General features: G+C 38.8%; 2 protein-coding genes across 2 annotated transcripts in view; one reads left to right on the forward strand and one right to left on the reverse strand.

Moving 5' to 3' along the window:
• Window positions 1-22,533, forward strand: part of cep89 (centrosomal protein 89) — a 177,965-nt gene that overhangs the window by 91,008 nt on the left and 64,424 nt on the right. The gene's annotated exons all lie outside the window — the stretch shown is intronic.
• zgc:165481 (uncharacterized protein LOC100073327 homolog) lies at window positions 12,332-13,597 on the reverse strand. The gene has a single exon (XM_036584283.1). The coding sequence runs from the start codon at window positions 13,589-13,591 to the stop codon at window positions 12,695-12,697; it is 897 nt and encodes a 298-aa protein (XP_036440176.1). The 5' UTR covers window positions 13,592-13,597; the 3' UTR covers window positions 12,332-12,694.

The following is a 22,533-nucleotide window of genomic DNA, read 5'->3' on the forward strand; positions in this document are numbered from 1 at the left end:
ACACATTTTTCAAGCAAACAAAATGACATCTGTATACCTGGACATCACCAGATGGAGTATACCAAAACTGAGTAGACTACATTTTTTGCACCACAAGATGGAAGAGCAATATTTAATTGCAAAAATATGGCCTGGAGCTGCTTCTGAAACAGATCACAAACTTCTAATATGCAAGCTCCTGGAGAACATACCACTTGTCTTCAAAGAAAACATCAGGAATTGATTTCAAGTGCTGGACATAATTGAAAGAGAACCAGAGCAGCTATGGATGGAACGCAAAGGGGTCATCAAAGAAGAATCAGAGAAACATGGGAAGAATGAAAAGGAGAAAAAAATCAAAGTGGATGACTGATGATACCGTGGAAATTGCAAAAAGAGAAGAGAAGCCAAAATCAAACAGGACGAAGATTGTTTAAGAGAACTATACTATCAATTCCAGAGAGCTACCAGGAAAGACAAGGACTAATACTACAACAACATCTGTAAAATTATTGAAAAGGGGAACAAACATGGAAACAGAGGTTTTTAGAAGAATCTGGGATCAAAAATAAATTATAGCCATGAGTCGGTGCTCTAAGAAATGTCAACGGACTAATCATAACAGATGAAACAAAAATAGAAAAAAGATGGAAGGAATATACGAAAACACCTCTATAAAAAATATCAATCACCAAGACACTTCAGTTGATGCCAGCTGTACAGAAGAATCTGCAGTGCTTGAAGATGAAGTCAGGCAGGCCCCAGGAATCTATAACATTGCAGCGGAAATATTTCAAGATTCCGGAGAAGATTTGATTAAAATACTGACCAGATTATGCCAACAAATCTAGAAAATAGCTCAATGGCCAGCAGATTGGAAGAGGTCAGTTTATACCACAGTACCAAAGAAAGGAGACAAGAAAGAGTTGCTTATGCTGAAGATCATTCAATGCAGACTAGGGCCTTACATTGAAAGAGAACTGCCAGACATGCAAGCAAGATTCAGGAAAGGCAGATCAACAAGCTATAGTCTAGGGAAGGTTAAAAAAAACAGAATAAAAAGATGGGACTTCAGCTTAATATGAAGAAGACTAAGGTTATGAAGACAAAGACTGCTAACTTTACAAATGATGGAGAAGATGTGGATACGGACAACTTTTGTGTACTCGTACCAATTTTTAGCAACAGAGGATCCAGCACTCAAGAAATGCGACACAGATCGGCACTTGACAGAACAAGGATGAAGGGGCTTGAAAAGATCTTCAAATGCAATGATTTGTCGCTACTAACAAAGATCAGAATTGTCCAGGCTATGGTCTTCTTTATGGATGTGAACGGTGGACAATAAACAGGCAAGACCGGAAAAATATAGATGTCTTTGAACTTCGGTGTTGGCGAAGACTTTTGAGAGTACTTTGGATGGCAAAGAAAACAAATGAATGGATCCTCAACCAAATCAAGCCACACCTCTCATTCAAAGCCCAGATAACCAAACTGAAAGTGTCTTATTTTAGACATATCCTGAGTAGAAGCAATTTATTGGAAAAGACGAGAAAAAAGAAGCGTTGAAGGGTAAAGAGGAAAAGGGCGACCAGCAACAACATGATTAGATACAATCAGAGGAATCATAAATAAACCATTCAGAAGCCTAAAGACCAAAACAGAAGACAGGATATATTAACACTCTCCATATGTTCGCCAGGAGTCATAAACGGCACTTGGCACTTGATGAGAATAAAAATAGGAACAGGTCTGGGTCTGACCTGCAAAAAAAAGATTTTTTTATTCCTCATTTCTCAGCCTCATCAGAGGCTTTTGCTTTTTTAATTTTGAGGAAGCCATGCCAGCTTGAGTGCCTGATGTCATTAAAGCAATATGTAGCAAATACTGAGAAATTCTCAAATTTATGTGAATATGTCAAAGATTCTACTTTTTACTCAAGTTGTTATGCTGATAGTATTTGGTTCTCCGTTTAGTGTTCAGAAATTCGCCACATGGCAATATAAGCTAAAAGAGTGCAAATGCCTAAGAAATCATGGGAGCACTTTAAATTATTGGCCAAAAAGAAAAATGAGCCCAGTAAGACTGGCTTCAACTAGGTGTGTGTGTTGCCTTCAATTGCCTTCGCCAACCAGCCAAAGAAGAAAACTCAGTACAAAACAAAAATAACGACTCATGAACTCAAAAACAAAGGACTCATAAATATTTCTATAAAGTGGTAGAACTGATAGATAAAAGCTATATTTTAGTGAGAGGGCATCAATCGTGGATTCTATCATAGCAACACACAGATGGGCTTTAGCCTGGCTATTATTACTGTTGCCACCTACTCAGAATATCTTGAACTGCACTAACAAACATGCTTAAAATTATGGTCAGTTATGAAATGTAAATATTATTGTTTTTAAGGGTTATTTCAAGAAGGAGTATATGGTACCAACAAGTATTTGAAGCCTGTAAAACTGTTTGGGCCGGCCCTACTTTTAGACATGTGCCAATATTTGATAATTAGGTATTATTGCACTACAGTTTCTGCATAGAAGATGCAGATCAACTATTCTTTCACAAAATCTCAGCGTGCTCTCATGCTCTGATCACATGATGCAAAGAAGGTGAAAAATAACGTCCTGCCCGGCTTTGAGAAGGATAAACAGCTCAGTCTCATCAGGCCCCATTACATGATAACTTGATGCTGTCATGTAATGGGGAATCTTATATTCCTGCCAGCAGAAAACAGCATTATTGTAGTGGGTGTTTTTTGATCAACGCTCCAGGCTACTAAGAAAGTAAAGGTTTCCATTGTTAAGGACTCTTATGTAATGACTGGTGTTGTATGTTCATGATGATTATATGACACAGTGCCGTTTTTAAGTTGGTAAAGTGCAGGTTGTAGTTTGTTCCATGCTGTGTTTTATGTTGAAGCAGCTTCCCAGCTTCCAGCTCCACAGGTCTTAGTGGTCTATGACAGGGTTCTTAAGTCCAGTTCTGCTAATAATTCTATATAATAATGATACACAATGAGCATAATTGGACAATTTATTTTTATTTCTAGTTTTGATTATTATTTTATTATAAATATTGCACATATACCACCATTTAAAATATATATATATATATATATATATATATATATATATATATTCAGAATGCATCATTATAACATTAAAACATATTTTGCATTTTTGGTAATGCAATATTGTAATAGTATCATAAACCATGATCCATGACATAATGCACCTACTTTGTATTCAGTTAAAAAGGAATGCAAGTAGAAGCTTTTTTACTAGTGGTCTTAGACTTTTGGACCCCACTGTACATTAGCTTGAAACAGGCTGGAGTAGATTTTTAAGAAGATTCCCAACTGTTATATTATATTGTAGCTTATATTGTTAAACATTCCATGGTAACACTTCCACTACCAAATGACTCGCCCAAATACTGTGCCACACCACTGCAGTCACTAATGTCAAAACCTTTGAGCAAATTTCTCACATTTCCCTCCTGGAGCTCCATCTCCCACACTAAAATCTGATAACTGCTGCTGAGATCCTTACGTCCTCTGAAAAGCCCTTAGAGCACACTTGTTAAGATACACACTCACTTTGTGTTAATCACACTCTTAAGCGAAGTGACTTTCCCACACACAAACACCACACACAAACATACTGCCGCAGCCCTTAAAGCTACATGCACTGCCAGTGCTAATTAAGATTTCAGGCTTGGCTTGGCAGTGCCAGGAGAGAGGTTTGATTGAGGCCGCAGGGTGTTTGTATGTGTTTGTGTGAGGATTAGAGATATCTTGGCTCGCCAGAATCTTTTTAGCAATGGAAAAAAAAAGTGGAATGAGGGAGAGAGAGAGAATGTTGGAGAAGGAGAGATGGATTCCTCTATATGATGTGTGGAGAAAGTGCCCACCAGGAGAAAGAAAATTGCGTCTAAATTATTCAGCTGTCATTAAAATTCATGCAGCACATTTGCCTAAAACGGCAGAAAAAAAGATGTTGAATATTTGATTGCGTGTATAAATACAGCCTTAAATGGGATTTTGTGAAGATGAAGGTTGCTTTTAGATGAAGTGGCCCATTGGTCTCACTTATTTGCTGAACTATATATAGCAAGAAGTTGGAGTATGATGACGAGGCAGGGCTTGTGGTGAATAATCTTAAACAGCGATGCAACTAATAGTTGGCTGTTCTCATGGTGTGATATTTCTGCACTGTTATATTGAAAATATAATGCTACTGAAACATGTTTGTGTTTATGAGCTGTAGAGATGTTATGGTTTACCAATTTCCCAGTATGATAACCTAGTCAAAAAATATCATGGTTTCATGGTATACCCGTATTAAAAAACTGTTAAAAACGCACACCAGAAGGTGGTGAAAATTCATAATGAAACATACAGACAGCATATATTTAACAGTAAATTACCCAGGAGTCTAAACAACTAAATTGAGTGTTTATTTATTTATTTATTTATTGCCTTTATCACACCTTCCCTTTATTTTGAGAGACCTACTTTTAGATTTTCAGGGAGCTCTGTGGGGATATTTAGGTTCAGTCTTAGAAGTTGGTTGCATTTTCTGCTTGTCACGTTTCAAGTAATCCCAAAAAAAATCAAACAGGTTGACGTCTGGACTCTTGTGTGGTCAGTCCATTATTCTGAGAACACCAGTAGTTTGTCTGATTTGCAAATTTTCTTAATAATGACTTCTTGACAGCCACACATCCTTTCAGACCCATAGTGTTGAATTGTCTTCTCACCTGTGGATTTTTGATTCAACAAGAGCAAGCAAGAGTGGGGGTTTATTTTCTCCTCTCTCTCTCAAAGATGAAAGCTTTAAGTATCTGATGGTGTCAGTGTCCGTGGTCTAACAGGTCTTGCATGCTTGTTAGGAGTCCCATTTTCTCTGTACCTTTGCCTGTTTTTTTCACTTGTTTTCCTTTGTCTAATCCTTTCCAAAAATGAAGAAAATAGAAAAATGAATACAGTTGTATGCAAACATTCAATGGGCAAATTACTTTTTAAGCAAAAGAAGTAAATCTCTACAGCAAACTGTTTTTAAAAATCCATCCACCTGTGCAATATTCCTGTGCCACTGGCTGCCACACAACCCCAAAGCCTGATAATGTTGGCAAGATGTTATTTTCATCAAATACTGCTTCTTCTTTTCTCCAAACATGCCATTGGTGATTGTGACCAAAGAGTTCCATTTTTGCAGACTTTGACTTTTGTGATTTTTGAACAGTTAAAGTTTCCTTTTGATGACTCATTCATGTAGATTGTGTTTGGGCAAACATTACTGCACACCACTGTGTCAGCTAAACCTACATACTTTGCTGTCATATGGGGGTTTTGCTTTGCATTTGTGGCTAATCTCTGAGCAGTTCTATCTGAGAGACCTTGGTCTTCCAGATCTTGCCTACTATTTTATAATGTTTTTCAAATATAAAGTAATTGCGCATTAACACTTGCCAAAAATGTTATTTTTTAAAATAGTTTGCTGTGGAGGTTGTGTTTGTCTTTTCACTTCAAAAATAAACAAAATATGTAAATTGGCCAGAGCTGTTTGTGTTGCCATATATCTGTTGTTTTTCACATTTCTTAATAAATTGAATAACATATAGCAGAAATTACATCATTTGTAGTTTCTACCAACTGATGAACTTTCAAATTAGCCATAATTTACCTACCCATGATCCACCAACATGAGTTCATTCTTGGCAACTGTTGTGAGATTGGACAGGCTTTAAGGTCAGAGCACACCAACTGGACACACAAACAAACACAAACATGCCTGTGCCTGTAGAATATTCTCTTTCCAATCACTCTGGTTCATTTGGTTTGTCAGTTCTTTCTCTGGACATTTTAAGGACGATGGCAGACGTGCAGCATGTCAGTGTTTGTTCTTGTTTGTCCAGTTGGAGTATTCTGACCTTTATAGAATATTGGCAAAAATTAGTTTAATCTAATGAGAAATTGTTGCAGCAATTAAGTATTTGTCAAAATGCTTAAATTATTTGAATTGGACATCTACAGTTGATACATAGAAGTTGCTTCCATGCTAACGTTAATTCGATTACATGACAAAACAACTATATCCAATCTAACACTGTAACCTGCCACACGCATACAAAAGTAAACATTATTTGAAATTAATAACATGCTCTAAATGTAGGCAAATTGTTAAAACCTGAGTTGATTATTGCAGTTCTCTGCTATTTCCTGTGCTGTAAAACGTGTCCAACTTAACAGCAGTTGCTACAAAAGAATCATTTTGTAGGTAGAGCATGGATGGATCAGGTGGCAAGGCAACTCAGGTTGATCTCAGCTCATTTAACAGTAGGCCTGTTTGACGTGTAAGATGTAATTCAGGTGTACAGCATGCTGATTGTACTGTCAGCTGACTTAATTATTAAATTAACATCAGAAAACCATCACTGTTGCTCATAGATTCATGTCTGAGTGCAAATCCAGGGCAATGTGAGTCAGTTTGATTGAACCGCGGTGTGTGTGTGGCAGCAGTGAATTCTTTGTGAGCCCGCTGGCTGTCGCATACACTGCAGTCCCTGTGATGAATAGCATTCATTCCAGCTCAGAGGAGAGGGCTATTTTCCTACAGGCAATTGGGTGTGAGGACAGTGTGTGGAAAAGCCACATTGTTATTGGAGGTTTAACCGTCATTGTTGCCCTTTGGAGAGGTGAGTTTTGGAAAAGGGTGTAAGAATCAGGGTTAAAGCAATACTTTGGTGAAAAAGCAATTTAAATCATTTTCCTCTTACCCCAAGTGCAGTCAAGCTTAGATACCTAGTTAGCTAAGACACGTTTGTTTCTTTAGTTTTGTACAAATGTAATGCTAGTGTAGCTAGTGATGAAAGACTATTAAGTAGCATCATGCAAATTGCATGCCTGAATCATTACTAGTATCTACATAAAATGAACTACAATACATTGCATAGCTAGAAACAGTAGTAGCAGCCAAGGGTGGGTAGTATCGGAATACATGTAACAGCGTTGCATAATCAGGATACAAAAAAAAAGTATCTTTTTTTTTTGTAAAAGAAAATAACCAGATTTCAGGTACATTATAAAAATAGGGCAGTTACCAGCAGGATTACATTCAAATGCAAATTAGTTGCCTTTTGATGAAATTTGCCATTTTAATGATAAATATGTTACATGAATGGTGTAGATTTGAAAGGATTTTAAATTGGGCAAGAAGATGGAGAGGGCGGTCCTGCTGCCAGGAGATACTTCTGAAGAAGCCCCTTCCCCTGAAGATATTTGAATCAAGTGTTTACTCTGGTTTTACATAACGCCGGATTCTACGGCAGCAAACTGATCTGATCTGGAGGTCAGCTCTTGGATTTTCACTTGTTGCTCCATAAAATTCTGTCGTTTGAATGGCTATAAATCACACTTTAAGGTAACTTGCCATATTTATGTGCTGAAGTGAGCTAACATTAACGAACAGTTGTGAAATATGAAAAAGAAAGCATGGTCTCGCGAGTAGTAAGGTTAATTATCATTGTTTGAGACAATCATCTTCCACTTAGGTTTTGTGTAAAGTTACTTCTTTTTAAATTTGTAGTGCTCGTTGATTTCCATGAACTGCTGAAACCACCAGAAGCTGAAAAACTGTCTATAAATTACGATCATTAAAGTCCAAGCACAAAGCACCAATGTGAAGCCTTATGAAACAGTACAGGCCTTTGAGCAAATAGAACACAAATGATGGCGAGTTATGGCATTTCTGAATGGCCTCTGTTTATAATCATTGTTAATGAGGGTTTCAAAAGATTTCTACCACATTAATCAAATAAGGCAAACAGGGAAGAGTCCCAGGAGAGCAGAATAGTGTTTCACTATGCTGCATTTGATTCAGTGTAGCAGATCATTCCACAACGATTACTTGTTTCCCTGTGTTTAGTCTCAGAGCTTTTAGTCGCAGTGTACCGAATTGTATTAGTTTTGTTTGCCTATTTCCTGGAGAGCTTAAACAAATTACACTGGACAAATTTGTCATCTTTATGTTGGAAATATTTCCATACAATGCTCCACTTAGATTTGGCTATTTCGCTTAATGTGAGATCAGTGATCGTTTGAAAGGTTTGAAAGTCAAGTGATTTGTAATATATAATTCTGTTTCATAAACCTGTGCAGTTTTCGTATTTGCTTTGTTTAATGTTACACGTTTGTTGATAAAGTCTTGTTGAAATTTGTTTCTTGTCTTTATTTAATTATATAAGTTTAAAAAGACTAGAAAACCAAAAGAAACGGAAAGTAATCAGATTACTTTACTTTAATATAGTAATCCTTTGAATTAGGTTGCAATTACATTTTTTACAGGTAAACAGTAATCTGAAACAGAATGCATTTTTAAAAGAACGCTTCCAATCCTGGCAGCAGCCATAAAGCCTACATTTTGCCTGTCCTTTTGGCCATTTTTATACATAACAGTGTATCAGTTTGAAAACCTTAAGACGCACGTCTTTCCCGTTAACAAACAAGTGATGGCCCATTTTGCTTCTTTCATCTGGCCAACATACTCCTCCGGAATTATGGCGATGACTTCGCCCGAATCCAGGTGTCGGAACGTTAACTTGCTGTTCAGTGTTCAATGAACACAAAATGTTAAGTCAGCCACAAATAATTTTAAACCAAATTTGAATTAAATTGCAAATTAGGATATTTAGTAGTGTTTCTAGTATTGAGGCAGGTTGTGTTGAACTAACTATTTTTTTTTCAGTTAACAAAAAAATGTCACATAGTTACATGAACCAGAAGTGGCACAGATCTTTTTTAAGACATGTGGGACAAATAAGCAGGTTTTAATATTTAATGTTGGCTCACATACAGCTTGCCAGTGCTGACAGCAGTACCACATGTTTGCCAGAAGTGGCCCACATTGACATGTGTTGTTTGGATTGGCTGGTTGACTATATTTGGAGTAAAGGAAAAAATGTGTACATTTGGTTATGCGACTCTTGCTTTAAAGACAATGAGAATCAGAAATCACAGTGCACTTTCCTTCCATACCTTGAGGTATGTCTATGTGACAATGTCAAGCTTGTAAAAATTGAATAACCCTTTGGGTTGCTATATAGAACCCATGTCAAAAAGGTTCTGTATAGAACCATATAAAATATGTCCCTCATCAATCTGAAGAACTCTTTCACAATGCAAAGAACCCTTTAATCATGCAAAGAGTTCTTTGAGTATTCATGGTCCTATACAGAACCATTTTCTTTACTAAAGAACCCTTGAAGACCATCTTTTTTAAGTGTGTAGAGTAGGATCAAAAGTACACTGTAAAAAATGGAACAGGGCAGAAATTAATTTGAAGTGTATTTGGGGTTTGAATTGATATCAACTGATCCACAGTTTAATTTTTCTTAGTTTTCTGCTGCATTATTTGTTTACTGTTGCTTAATGACAATTTAAAGTGGAGGTTTAATTAATTATTGATCCTCTTACCTGCAAAATAAGTCACTCTGCCGTCACCCCATAATTAGAAGTTGGTGAAGACTCTGTTCACTCTTATTAGATTCAGAATACACATTTGAATGTCAAAAAATCCATCATAGTAATTCTCTGTGAGATAGCTGGCGCACTATCAGAATTCAGAGCGTTTCTTGAGAGCTGTAGAGCTGCAAGTATTGGACTTGGATGTCTTCTTTGCATGTAAAAATCCATCTCAAATAGGGTGAAATTAATTGGAATATTTACGATCCCAAGTTTGCAGTTTTGGCTTTTCTGAAAGGAGGCTGCAGATGCACTTAAGGGCATGTGAGCAAGTTGAATTTGAACCTCCACTGGAATAAACTTCTTCCAATTCTCATTTGTCTTTGGATTTCATATAACATGGAGTGCGAGCACGTATTGCGACGCATCAAGGCACATGCACCTTCCTAATGTAATACCCTGAGAAATGAAATGTGTTAGTCCTTTGGTAAATATTCAGCAGGTGTTTGAAGCCTGTGCCTCTGTCTAGTGCTGTGTCTGCTGCCATTGTTAAACAAAGCCTCCTAACAAGGTTTTGAGACACTACTCCCTTCCACATTTCCCCCAAATGCATATGTATGAGAGAGATAAACATATTTTGCATTTTTCCATGTACAGTATATGGAACACAGTCGTTTAGGCTTGTACATCAGTCTTGTATGTAACATACTGACAGAATGCATCCTATCTGTGTCTGAAACTGGTGTAAAAGGCTTAGTACAGTTAGTAGTGGGTGGTACGGCACGGTATAATTAAAATTTCTGATGTTTTCAGTGTACCATCACTTTTAATAATAGCTATACATATTTAAAGCTGTAATGTTGCAAAATCACACAATTTTGCAATCGGCTGTGATGCCTTCAGATGAATCCAATAATGGCTAGCGTGTTGAAAGCAGCACATAGCAGCACATTATGGACACCATAATTTAGTATACCATACTTTTGTTCTCCTGACTCCAAATTTCTTGAGTCATTTGTCTCATATGTGCATCCAAGACATTTATGCTTACATTTATGAATGTCAGGCACTGCTGGAATTCAGTAAGTATTACAAGTTATTCATGCTATTAGTACAAAAGGATTGGCTTGTTGTGAAGTCCAGGCCTCAAGATTGCATTGTTGTCTGATGCAGCTGATTAAGTGAGACAGCACTGCAGGTAGTGTGGGAGGAAACAGAAGCACAGCAAGTGGTCTAGTGTCCATGCAAACCTAAAGGATGACCCTAAGAAACCAGTCAATCCTTTAACACTGTGGCATCCCGCTACTGGCCATGCTGGCGATAGGAGCACAGGAGGCGTGGCCACGCAAAGCGACATCACAAAGAGGCATTCGGGAAGTGCTGCTCTCGTAGTAGGAGAGACAGTTATTGTAGGTAAGTTGTTGTTGTTAGCTTAAGTTGTGCAGCAATGTTGGTCGTTCTATTCTGTGCTGGGTTGTGGGGTAGGTAAGTGGATTGAGTGTCTACCATGAAGGAAAGTTGTATGGTTAGAAGTGACCAGTCTGCTTCCCGGCTGTGTCAGCTTGTGCAGAGTGGCGGTTCTCCCTTGCTGCCTGTTCAGTGAAAGAGCATTTACCTTTAACGTTTCCTGTCTTCTTCCTCTTTGCTGGCACTACAATATAAAGTCTTACGCATGATTTCTCGGATTTGGACTACTTTAGACTACAACTGACTAAACAGTAGGAGATGATCGAGATACTGCTTCGTGGCTTTGCCTTAACAGGCTAATGTTAGCACGCTGTGCACTGTCTGTAAGTTGTGCTGTCTGTGCTTGCTTTTGGCATCCCAGTATAACAGTTATGACTGATACTTTATGAGGGATTTCAGTGAGTATACCAGATGAACTGATACCAGAATCACAGTTGGGAAACACTGAAATTGGTAGTGGTCGGTTTTCCGGATGAACCAGTATACCGCCCTAATCAGCTCCTTAACAAACCAACACTGAGCTGTAGTGGATGTGTTGAAGCAAGAAAATATTAAACTTTAGAAGTCAAAACACTTCTTAAACATTTTTTCAGCCCTTCCCCTCTTTACTCATGATGTGTTCTGATACTGTCTTCCCTGTGCATCCCATCTACTCTGAGAGCGTTCCTCATGTACTGTATTCCATGCATGTCTTTGCTATTCCATTGTGAATTCCTCCAGCGTGGTCATCATTGTCAGCTATGATAGATGGAACAGCATTTCATGTTCTGTCATTTCATTCCATTTTGCTGTCAATGGAGAAGAGAGAGAGCGAGAGACAGAGAGAAGATGAAAAAGAGCAAAAGTGCAATGCAACATAGTATTGACTTCCTCTTAAATGTCAGCACATTATTTTGTCTTGAGGGTTCCGGTTGGCTACTTCAGCTTAGCTGTGACCTCATTTACAGATACGCATGTAATGTAATGAAGCTGTGAAGGGCTCAGCATGCTGAAAATTGGTTAGGTGTCTATTTATTTGTGCATACCATGGGATTATATAGATGTTGGTTAATAAAGCCCATAGAACATCTTAAAGCAAATATCCAGTTTATTTTAGCCTCTCTCTTTTCCACATGGGTGACTGTCTCCCCCACAGCATATGCTCTTAACGGCCTCTAAGAATCACAACCAACGTTTGTCACTAAGACACTTCTGTCAGAATGATCAACAAGGCTCATCGTTTCATGACACACCGTTCAGTACATCACCCGTGAAGTGAGCAAACCACAGTATTTTGACATCATCCTGCAGAGCCTATTAGCTCTTTATGGCTACATACACTGAGACACGTACAATCCTCCAGACAGTCAACATAAATTCAAACATTTAAACGTTTGTTCCATGTAAAATGCGTGTTCATGATTGTTAATGCTTGTTTTAGAGTTTTTTTCTCCAGAGTGGACATTGATTCAGTTGGCTCCTCAGTTCTTCTACAGGGCATTCTAGAAGCCAGCTGCCAACTACGGAATGTTGAACATTGCTAACCATGGTTTGAGGCTTTCATTTGCTACTAACAGGCATCTGCACTAGGCAATCTTCCTCTTCATCAACTGACGTTTCACTGTTAGGCATTCTAACAATGTTAGATGGCAGACGTTACATTTTGTCTGTTGGGGAGAGAGACAGTTCTGAACCAGATAGCTTAGCATAATAGCCCTCAGCGTGTTCGAGAAAGTGTCATTTGTGTCATTGCTTGTCTGTCACCACCTCCTCATTTGCACTGTCGAGTTGTGTCGTGTCCAGTCAGCTTCTGCTGGAGCAATCGCACATGCCCTGGCACAGGCACTGGCAGAAGCCATATACAAGACAGACAGTGAGACTGGAGGGCACAAGGCTAACACACACAATGCCCAGCGTCACTCTCTGGATCACCAGCAAGTAGATGCCCAAGGGCAAGGAGCCAAAATAGAAGAACCCCAGAAGCCACACAAGGATTCGGGGTACGTGATTGCAGAACTTTGACAAGGCATCCTGGTCCATGGCCCCACTGTTTGACGCTACAGATACAGAGTCCAGACTGTGGTCTCCATAGTAATCAGAGCTACCGTTGCGGCTGGGTGAACGCTGTGCGTCCCGTTGGACCTCCATGATTGTGATAACCAGGCAGTTGGAGGAGTCATGGGATGGGCTGTCGCTAGAGGACAGGCTCTTGGGCGTTAGTACTACCTCTTTGCTGTGGTCGGAACTCCAGGACTTATCCCGAACCACCAGGCATGACATGATGTTTGAGTCGTCCGGGAGTCCAGACACCTCATACTCGCTGACTTGGGTCTCGTGGCGGCAGAAGGGACAGCAGATGCATCCAGAACCGTCCCCCATGTCCAGAATCTTGTTAAGGCATCGGGCACATACACGGTGCAAGCAGTCCAGGATCTTGGGCTTGCGATTGTGGATGTTGTAGCGCTGGTAGCAGATCTTGCATTCCAGTTCATCACTAGCATTGGTGGCAGCGCTGACATTAGCACTGACATTAGTGTTAGCATTAGTGCTGAGGTTTGAGGTTGCACTAGTGTTGGGATTAGGGCTGCCACCAACACTAGGGTTGGGGGTAGAGTTGAGATTTGCATTTGCAGTGGGGCTAGCATTAGCACTGTTAGCATTAGCAGGCCTCTCCTCTGGTTCAGCCTGAGCACAGCTCATCTTGGCCTCATACTCTGCAAAACAGAAACAGTGCGTTAGGGGAGGGGTTTACCATCTAAGATGAACAGCAATTTGAAACAGTAAACATTTTTTTAATTAGTTCTTTCTCTTGTCGCATGTAGAATGCCATCTGTATATATGAAGCTTAGTGCTAAATCAGTCTTATCTAAGCACTGACCTCAACAGGTTAGGACATGAATTCTGAACTATGACACAAGAATTTCCACTGTGAAGATTAGAGTTGCAGAAAGTATTGAAAAGGCAATTTGGAAATCCAATACACTAACCTTCAACACTTTAAATGCTCTGTAAACTGTAATTTAAGCTAGTACCACGCTGCAAAAAAAAAAAAATGAGGGATGTCTGACAAAAACTTGTTAATTAACATTAAAAGTACATTTTCTCAGTGATGGTAAAAATCTGTAAAATTTCTTAGAAACACTGCCTGTTACTCTAATTCACCTAGTTCAACGAAATATTCTGTACGTATATTATTTTACCATAAACATAACGACAATAAAATAAAATAAAATAAAATAAAAATGTCATGACATGTTTTTGTGAATTTACAGAAATTCTATTTCTGTAAATTAACAACAGCCATGTTAAAATGCAAAGTATATATGGCTTATTTACACGCAAGTTAACTTTTTAAAAAAATAGGTATCGACCATTATATTTTTTTACAGTGAAAACACTTGAAATCAATGATGAGATTGTATCAAATAAACATCCAATGAACATTTGGTGTTCAGACAGTGATGTGTGATTTTACTCTTTTTTACACTGGGTATTGGTATTGAAATCAAAGCTGGTATCGTGACAACCTTATCAGGCTGCATCTAAGCATTCTGCTAGGAATTATGGTTGTGCAGTGTTACAATGCTAATTCTCTCAGTGTAAAACTAAAATGGATGTTTGTCACAATACATCATCATCTTCTAGAAAAAGCCTCATTTTTTAACCATTGTGATGTTTGTTTGTATAATTAGAAGCTCTTTTGCATAATATGACTTTGCGAGTTATGAGATAACTGTGCCACAAATATATCTAATACAGACCGTCTGAAAAGTTATTTTGATGATCTTGGGAGTTGGTGATTCTGCTTTGCTATTGTGAATCAGAGGCTTAATAAAAATATTAAACATCCTCTTTTAAAGGATTTTTTCTTTCTGTAATTTCTTGGTGATGTATGATTCTGCAGCAATACAGAAGTTTATTTATGACTAACTGTTTTGTCATTATCATTTTTATAGAGGAACAGCAAGGCCAGAGTCTCATCAGTGGTGCACAAATATTTATGATCACTCCCATTGTTCATGTTCGAGTTTGCGGGGAATCAAAGGCTTAATTAGTCTGCTTTGTTAATCACTGTTTGTGAAATTAATTGTGAGCAGAAACTGAATGGAGGCTTGGGCTGTTGTTTTTCAGTGTCTCTCTTGTTTGCCTTTTTATTGTTTGAGAGGGACGATTATACCGAAGGAAGAAGCACAGTTGTGAGCGAAATAAAATGCAACAGCCCTCTAGGCAAATAGCAACCCTGTTTCAGCCTCACCCCCAAAAACTCTTCTCCATTATTAATAACCAGAGCACGGCCGCATAATTGTATTTCTAAAAGCAATTTGTTTTGCTTTGCCCAGTGAAGTAACACGGCGCGCAAACACTGTTGATTGAATTATAACGGAGGAGACAGCTTTGCGGGCTGTTGGACTTTAGGCAGCCTTGTAAAAATCAGCCCTTTCTGATTAAGCTGCAGTGACTTCTGTCAGACACTTGAATCAGGCTTCAGTGGTGTTAAAGGGGCACTCCAACCAAAATAAAACATTCCTACTTATGTAATAAACATGCCTACTCGCCTAATACAGCGTTACCACAATAGTCCTGAGATGGAGATTTTTGGTTTACAGACTAAGAAAACCCTGTTCTGATGATGTATCCTGCAGGTGGGAGGCAGTGTTTAAAAACTGCAAGCACACACACACATTATCTAAGCCGCTTCTGGGTCACAGTGGGTGCTGGAGCCTATCCCAGCAGTCATTGGGCGGAAGGCAAGAAACACCCTGGACAGGTCACCAGTCCGTTGCAGGGCAGACACACAGGCATAAACAATCACACACATTTACACCTAGGGGCAATTTAGCATGTACAATTAACCTGACTGCAGGTCTTTGGGCTGTGGGAGGAAACCCACGCAGACACGGGGAGAACATACAAACTCCACACAGAAAGGAACCTGGTCGCCCAGCCGGGGAATCGAACCCAGGCCCTTCTGGCTGTGAGGCAACAGCGCTACCCACTGCGCTTAGCTTCTAGGAAGCTGAATGTCAGCCTGTACATCAGTATGTTTCTGTTATCGTGGTGGGGATTCCCAGTGGTTGTATGATATTTTTGTGCAATGCATCCTGGATATTATAGTAATACTGATGGACAAAAACACAAAAAATATTAAAAATAGTGATTTCTGTTAAACCGATGAGGCTGAGGGACACAAACTTCTGCATAACATGACAAATAATTTATTAAATGCTAGTTCTAAGCCAGAATGCCCCTTCTAAAAACAAGCACTTGGTTTATGGTTCTTCTTATGGATCTTAAGAATTGATTAATACCTTAGAGGCTGGTTTCTAAGACATTAAGAAACAGATTAAGCCTAAGCCTAAACTAAGAAGAATTTTCTATTCTCTGCAATTTAGTGCCAGGCTAGGCTTAATCCATGTCTGGGAAACTGACCCTAGAGGTATTTTTTTAATTGTTTTAACATATGTTCTAGTTACAGCAGCTATTGATCCAGTGAAAGGTGTGACTCTGTGTGATCTTCCTCACTCAGGGTGCTGGAAAAGACTCAGTTCTCATAGAGGGTCAAATGCTAAGACTGTCCTATGCATTGATTAATACCTTAAAGGTGCTGAGCTTGCTCACTTAGGATGCTGGAAAAGACCATTTTTAAAATTGTGTTTCTTATTTAATTCACAGACAGGGATTAGGCTGAGCATTCCCTTAATTTAACATCAGGCCAGAAATTTGAGCTTTTAACAAAAGATACATGGTAGAAATAAGATATAGTACAAGATAGCATCAATGTCAAAAACCTTCCAACTGATTTTTTATTGTTTTATGCCATTGAAAAACACCTGCTAGCCTTTACATTGTCTTAGCATTTCATGCTGAATATACCAATATAAATGGCCCAAATCTACTTGGAATGGAATGCCTTTACATTAACATGCATTCAAACTAAGATTGTTTTTTCCTTCTGGTGTAAATTTACCATTTTGGAGATACAAGGTTTGTGTTATGACAGCAACAATATATAGAAGATATAAAGTATATAAAACATTCTCTCTCATACACACACACATGCACACGTTCCCCTCCTGACCCTACCTTTCCTCTCTGTGACCATTAGCTCCAACATATTTTGCTAAAAGAAGAAGAAACAAAGGCTCAAAGCTAAGGATTCTGGATTATGTGTTCTTTCTCAGAAACTACATGGCTTCCCTTTGTTTGTCTGTAATAAGGGGTGGCTAGGCAGCTTGCATTTTCTTTCCTAGCGAGAAAAGAAAGAAGAAACATGACAGAGAAACAGATGAACAGCATTACTTACAATAATCAAGATGCTGCTGTTAAAAAAACAAACCTTTGGATTAAGTAGAGCATTTGTTAGCTTTAACCTTTCTGACAGTTTATCTGAATGCATGTCAGGAAAATTTGTCCTAAACTACCTGCTCTGCAATGGTGTGATGATAGCGGGTATGATTAATGCAGTAATAATGAGTGATGTGAGTGGCGCTGATGGCACTGCATTAACCTCTGAACTATGTAAATTACTGCTGCGCTACACTCAACAACATTCTGTGCGTGACGCGCACCCTGACAAAGCTTTTTTTTTGCCGCACACACGCCTGACTTCCCCCACCTGACTGCTTAGCAGTGTAGTCTGCAAAGGGAAATGATACTGAAATCCTTTTTTTACATTGTTCATTCATGACGTTGCTCTTATTAAATACGATCCTTTGTGTCATGTCATTGAGAAGACAAAATTATTGTTTCCCTGCAATCTTTCATCAAAATGTGGTGACTTTTGACCTCCTCTAAATGCAGTCTGGTTTGGCTACGTCACTGTATATCATGGGTGGGGGGGTAAAATGTATTCTCCAGTAAAATGATAGCATGCTTTCCTTGGCCTAACTCCTGGTACAGAACTGTCATACCACTCCCCCTCCTACTCTTTGCCTCCTTTACTACCCAGATTTCATCCCCCTCCTCCAATGGAGGTGCCGGAGGTGTTGCAGGAGGCAAGATGTCCTCCAGGACTGACAGTAGACAAGCGTCCGGGTAGGGCCTGATATTTGTTTCAGTACGCCTGCTATTCACGTCAGCATAAATCAATTAAAGATAGAGTGCTTTTTAGAATGGGTGTTGGCACAAAGCAGCTTTACAGAAAGTCCAAGCCCAAGATGAGTAAGCCAACAGTGACAGTGGCTAGAAAACTCCCTGAGAGCAAGAGGAAGAATCTTGAGAAGAACCAATACAAGGGCAACCCATCCTGCTCTGTTGGACACTGGGTAGCAAAGCAATAATACAGAGGTATTTAGATTAACCAATGATAACCGATGACTGCTGTTAGAAGCCTATTAGAGGCGCAAATGAGACATACACTGCCTGACCAAAAAAAAGGTCACCACCTGGATTTAACTAAGCAAATAGGTAAGAGCCTCCCATTGGATAATTACTGCATGGGTGATTATGTTTCAGCTGGTAACAAATTATTTAACCCTAACTGATGCGGTGAGTAGCTTCTCATTTGTTAAACAACCATGTCGAAAGACATATCCTGTGGTCATGGAAAAGATGTTAATCTGTTTCAGAAGGGTCAAATTATTGGCATGCATCAAGCAGAGAAACAAGGAGATTGCTGAAACTACTAAAATTGGATTTTTTCCAACGCATTATTAAAAAGTGGAAGGACAGTGGGGAAACATCATCTTCGAGGAAGGAATGCGGTCGGAAAAAATCTTGAATGATCGTGATCGGCGATCACTTAAACGTTTGGTGAAACCAAATCGTAGAAAAACAGCAGTAGAACTCAGGGATATGTTTAATAGTGAAAGTAAGAGCATTTCCACACACACAATGTGAAGGGAACTCAAGGGATTGGGACTAAACACCTGTGTAGCCTTAAGAAAACCACTTATCAGTGAGGCTAACCGGCGAAAACAACTTCAATTTGCTAGGGAGCATAAAGATTGGACTCTTACCCTGTTCCAGAGTGATGGGCGCATCAGGGTAAGAAGAGAGGCGGCTGAAGTGATGCACCCATCATGCCTAGTGCCTACTGTACAAGCCTGTAAGGGCAGTGCTATGATCTGGGATTGCTGCAGTTGGTCAGGTCTAGGTTCAGCAACGTTATGTGCCCAAAGAATGAGGTCAGCTGACTACCTGAATATACTGACAGACCAGGTTATTCCATCAATGGATTTTTTCTTCCCTGATGGCACGGGCCAGGCAGTGTAGATCTATGAAAACCATGTACTACTGTTAAAGGCATATCAAAGTGAAAATGAGAGTTAAATCCAGTGGTTATTTTCAGAAGCTTATTATGACCTTCCTACTATGAACAGTAGGAAGGTGGATATTGTCTATTGATTCAATAACATGGATGGCTGTGGCAGCACCAATGATCAAACATAAATAGACTTGTTTATGTGTTATCTAGCACTGTATGATACAGTGTAAAAATGGACAAATGTATTTAGCATAGCTAAAAACTCTGGACCGAAGTACAAATAAAATTCAAATTTCAGGCTACTGTTTTGCAGCTAGGCAATGTATTTTTGTGCATTTTTACAAATTACAGTATGTTGTACAGTGTCAGAAACCACATAAGCAAATTTTGAGATTATTTAACACCTCAATGAATGCGTTTACCTGCACTTAATAATCTGATAACTGCAGAAAATCAGATTTTGTCAGTAATCCGATCAACACATTTACATGCACTTGAATAATCAGATAATGCGGAAACTCCGTGTCTACATGAGTCAGGCAGTAATTGGATTTCTGCTTTGCAACCAGCCAATAAACTCACTGAAGAAGACGTGACGTAAACGTAATGTAAAACCCGAACTTCAGGTTGCTGCTTTTTTTTTAACATCGTGCGATTTTACCTGAAAAATGAACATACATCATCTAGAAGATGAAGAATATTTAAATCCTTTATTTCGTGTTTGGTTTCAGTGCCACTCCATACCGGCGTCTGTTCTTGCGTGTGCGCAGACTAAGAATTCCAAAAGAAAACAGAGTACAAGTATACATGCACTGTCAAATCAGATTACTGAGCTAAAATCTAGATCTCTTTATCAGATTTCTTAATCGGATTTCTAGATCGGAGTATGGTGTTTACAAGAGCATTTGAATAATCGGATAACTGCAGAAAATAGTGTGCGACAGTTTCGGCATGCGGTTTGCACATTGCTAATTAGTGGGATATAAGCTTGCTTGTTAGCTACATTAGCCTTGTAGCACCAGTGCAAAAATAAAGAAGGAAACTCAAGACACCAAACACATCTTAGCTGATTGTGTGAGTGTGTCATTTTGTTCTAGTACATAAATAAGACCTATATAGAGCTTTTCTACTGTACAGTGAAAAAATAAGGAGTTTTCCCTCCAGCTCACAGTACAGCATGTTCAAGTTTGTGCAAAACATTGCACCGGCTCATGGAATAATTAAGGGTTGCTGGTGTGTAAATGACAGTGCTTTGTTCCAGACCCTGTGATTATGAGGTTATGACAGGTTTCTCATAGCTGCTACCGCTGAAGCTCCAGTCCCAACATGCCAGCCACTGCCTAAGAGAGAACTTTCCACTCAGTTGGATAGTAATAACAGCACTGTAATGTAGTGGTGACCAATGATTTGCAACAAGTGGAGTTGGTTCAATTGATTGTGGCAGGTTCAGTAGTGAGCTGTGACTGTTAGAGCTAGGCCTTACATTTACATTTACATCATTTAGCAGATGCTCTTATCCAGAGCGACTTACAAAAAGTGCTTTGTCTACCCAGAGAAAGTATCTTCGCTAGTTACCGATAGGTTAGAGAGAAAGCCAGTCCTAAGCTCAGATACTGCTAGAATCAGAAAGTCATTGACACCTAGTGAAAAAGGAACAGAGTTAAACACAGAACAGTGCAATACAATATGTAAGTGCTGTACAATACATTACAATCAATAGGCCTTCAGATGGGGCTATAAATAAATCAAACTTCTGCCATAAAAATTGAAGAAAAACTGCTACTGCCTGGTAGTATGTTAGTGCTAAGCTAACACAATGCACATGAATTTTTTTTTGAACGTTGTAGTTTAAACACAGAGTTAAAAGACATTCCATGTTTTATTTGAATCTTATAACAAACATATCAACATATATTTTACCTTGTATATAGCAGTTTTGCACTGACCGTTTCAGCAGAGAGCCCTGGCATAGAGCTGTTGCTGTTTTCCATTTGTAATAACTGACTGAAACTTGGTTAGACTACTACTTGTATTTAAAAGAAATATCTAGGAGTGCCGGAGAATCTAGAGTGACATTTTTCAAGAAATCCTACCTATTGTAAATCAACATGTGACAGGTTTCCACTGCCATTTTCTAATTATGTTGGTAATCTAACATGTAGGGCCTTCATCCCAGGGCCTGAAAAGCCTAACCAATGGGAGCGCAAGCATGGCTCTATCTACCCAGATACCATGGCTAAAAAATCAGACAGTATTCCATCGTGCAGTTTAAGAATGTAACCCTTTTGCTTCCAAACAAAGCTTAATGAACTAGCAATAGTATTTCAGAATTGACAAGCATGCAGTGGTGGACAAAGTACACAAATCATGTACTTGAGTTAAAGTGGAGATACCCAAGGTAAAATATTACTCCAGTAAAAGTAGAAGCCCTCCATTTAGACCTCCACTTGAGTAAAAGAACAAAAGTATTTGCCTTCAAATGTACTCATGTATCAAAAGTGAAAGTACTAAAAGATTAATTATGGCTCTAATGTTCTATTACCATTTTTGTAACAAAACTCTTGCTTTAGCAACTCTAGTGTCTCTCTTGTAACACCAATATTTTGACAGAATGTCATTAATTAGTCTGATCTGTTGTCTATTAAAATTATCGAAAGCACAAAACACTGAAGGCAAACAATTTCCATTAGGCAGAACCAAGTGGCCATGAAATAACCTTTTGTGAACAAGCAAAGTTTTGGTTTAAGATTTATTTGCAACTTAGTTACAAGTTTAAGTTTAATAAAAACTTGCTTTAATCACAGATTCACAAATGTGTTTTCCTTTACTATATTGCATCTGTAGGTCTCTGTTCATAAACATAAACTGGCCAAAACAATTTACTATAAAATGAAATAATGTTTGTATAAATTCAGAAAAAAAGAAACGTGCCAGTCACAACTGCATATGTGTACATATTTCTGTATTGTGGTCTATTTACACAAAGTTAGGTTTGTTCCATCATTTATTTAGGAATAGGTGCTCCCAAAATTTTATGCTGCTGCACTGACGTTGAACCATATGCTTGCACTGGGTCGGTATGTCCAACAGGTCAAAATAAGCTCAAAACAAAGTGCGTGCTCTGCCCTGATTGGTGTGCTTGCTTTGCGCTTCTTTCGTTTTAACATGTTGCGTTTTTGTATACACATAAGCCAATAGGAACAACAGATTTCTCATAATGTAGTGGAGTAAAAAGTAAGATATTTGACTTTGAAATGTAGTGGGGTGAAAGTAAAAAGTCGCCCAAAATGGAAATACTTAGTAAAGTACAGATACATGAAAAAAAAGAAGAATCCGTGCAAAAATGTGAGACATTTCAGCTATTAGACATGTGCCTCAGTCAAAGCCAGCACTGCGTGACGAGACAATCAGTTTTCCCCACCGGGCTGATGGAGGG

The sequence above is a fragment of the Colossoma macropomum genome, unplaced genomic scaffold (assembly GCF_904425465.1).
Source record: "Colossoma macropomum unplaced genomic scaffold, Colossoma_macropomum, whole genome shotgun sequence".
NCBI classification, from domain to species: Eukaryota; Metazoa; Chordata; class Actinopteri; order Characiformes; family Serrasalmidae; genus Colossoma; species Colossoma macropomum.

What these genes read in the sequence shown, in the direction of transcription:
- zgc:165481 (XM_036584283.1), bottom strand. Translation starts at nt 13,591, where the DNA reads ATGAGCTGTGCTCAGGCTGAACCAGAGGAGAGGCCTGCTAATGCTAAC.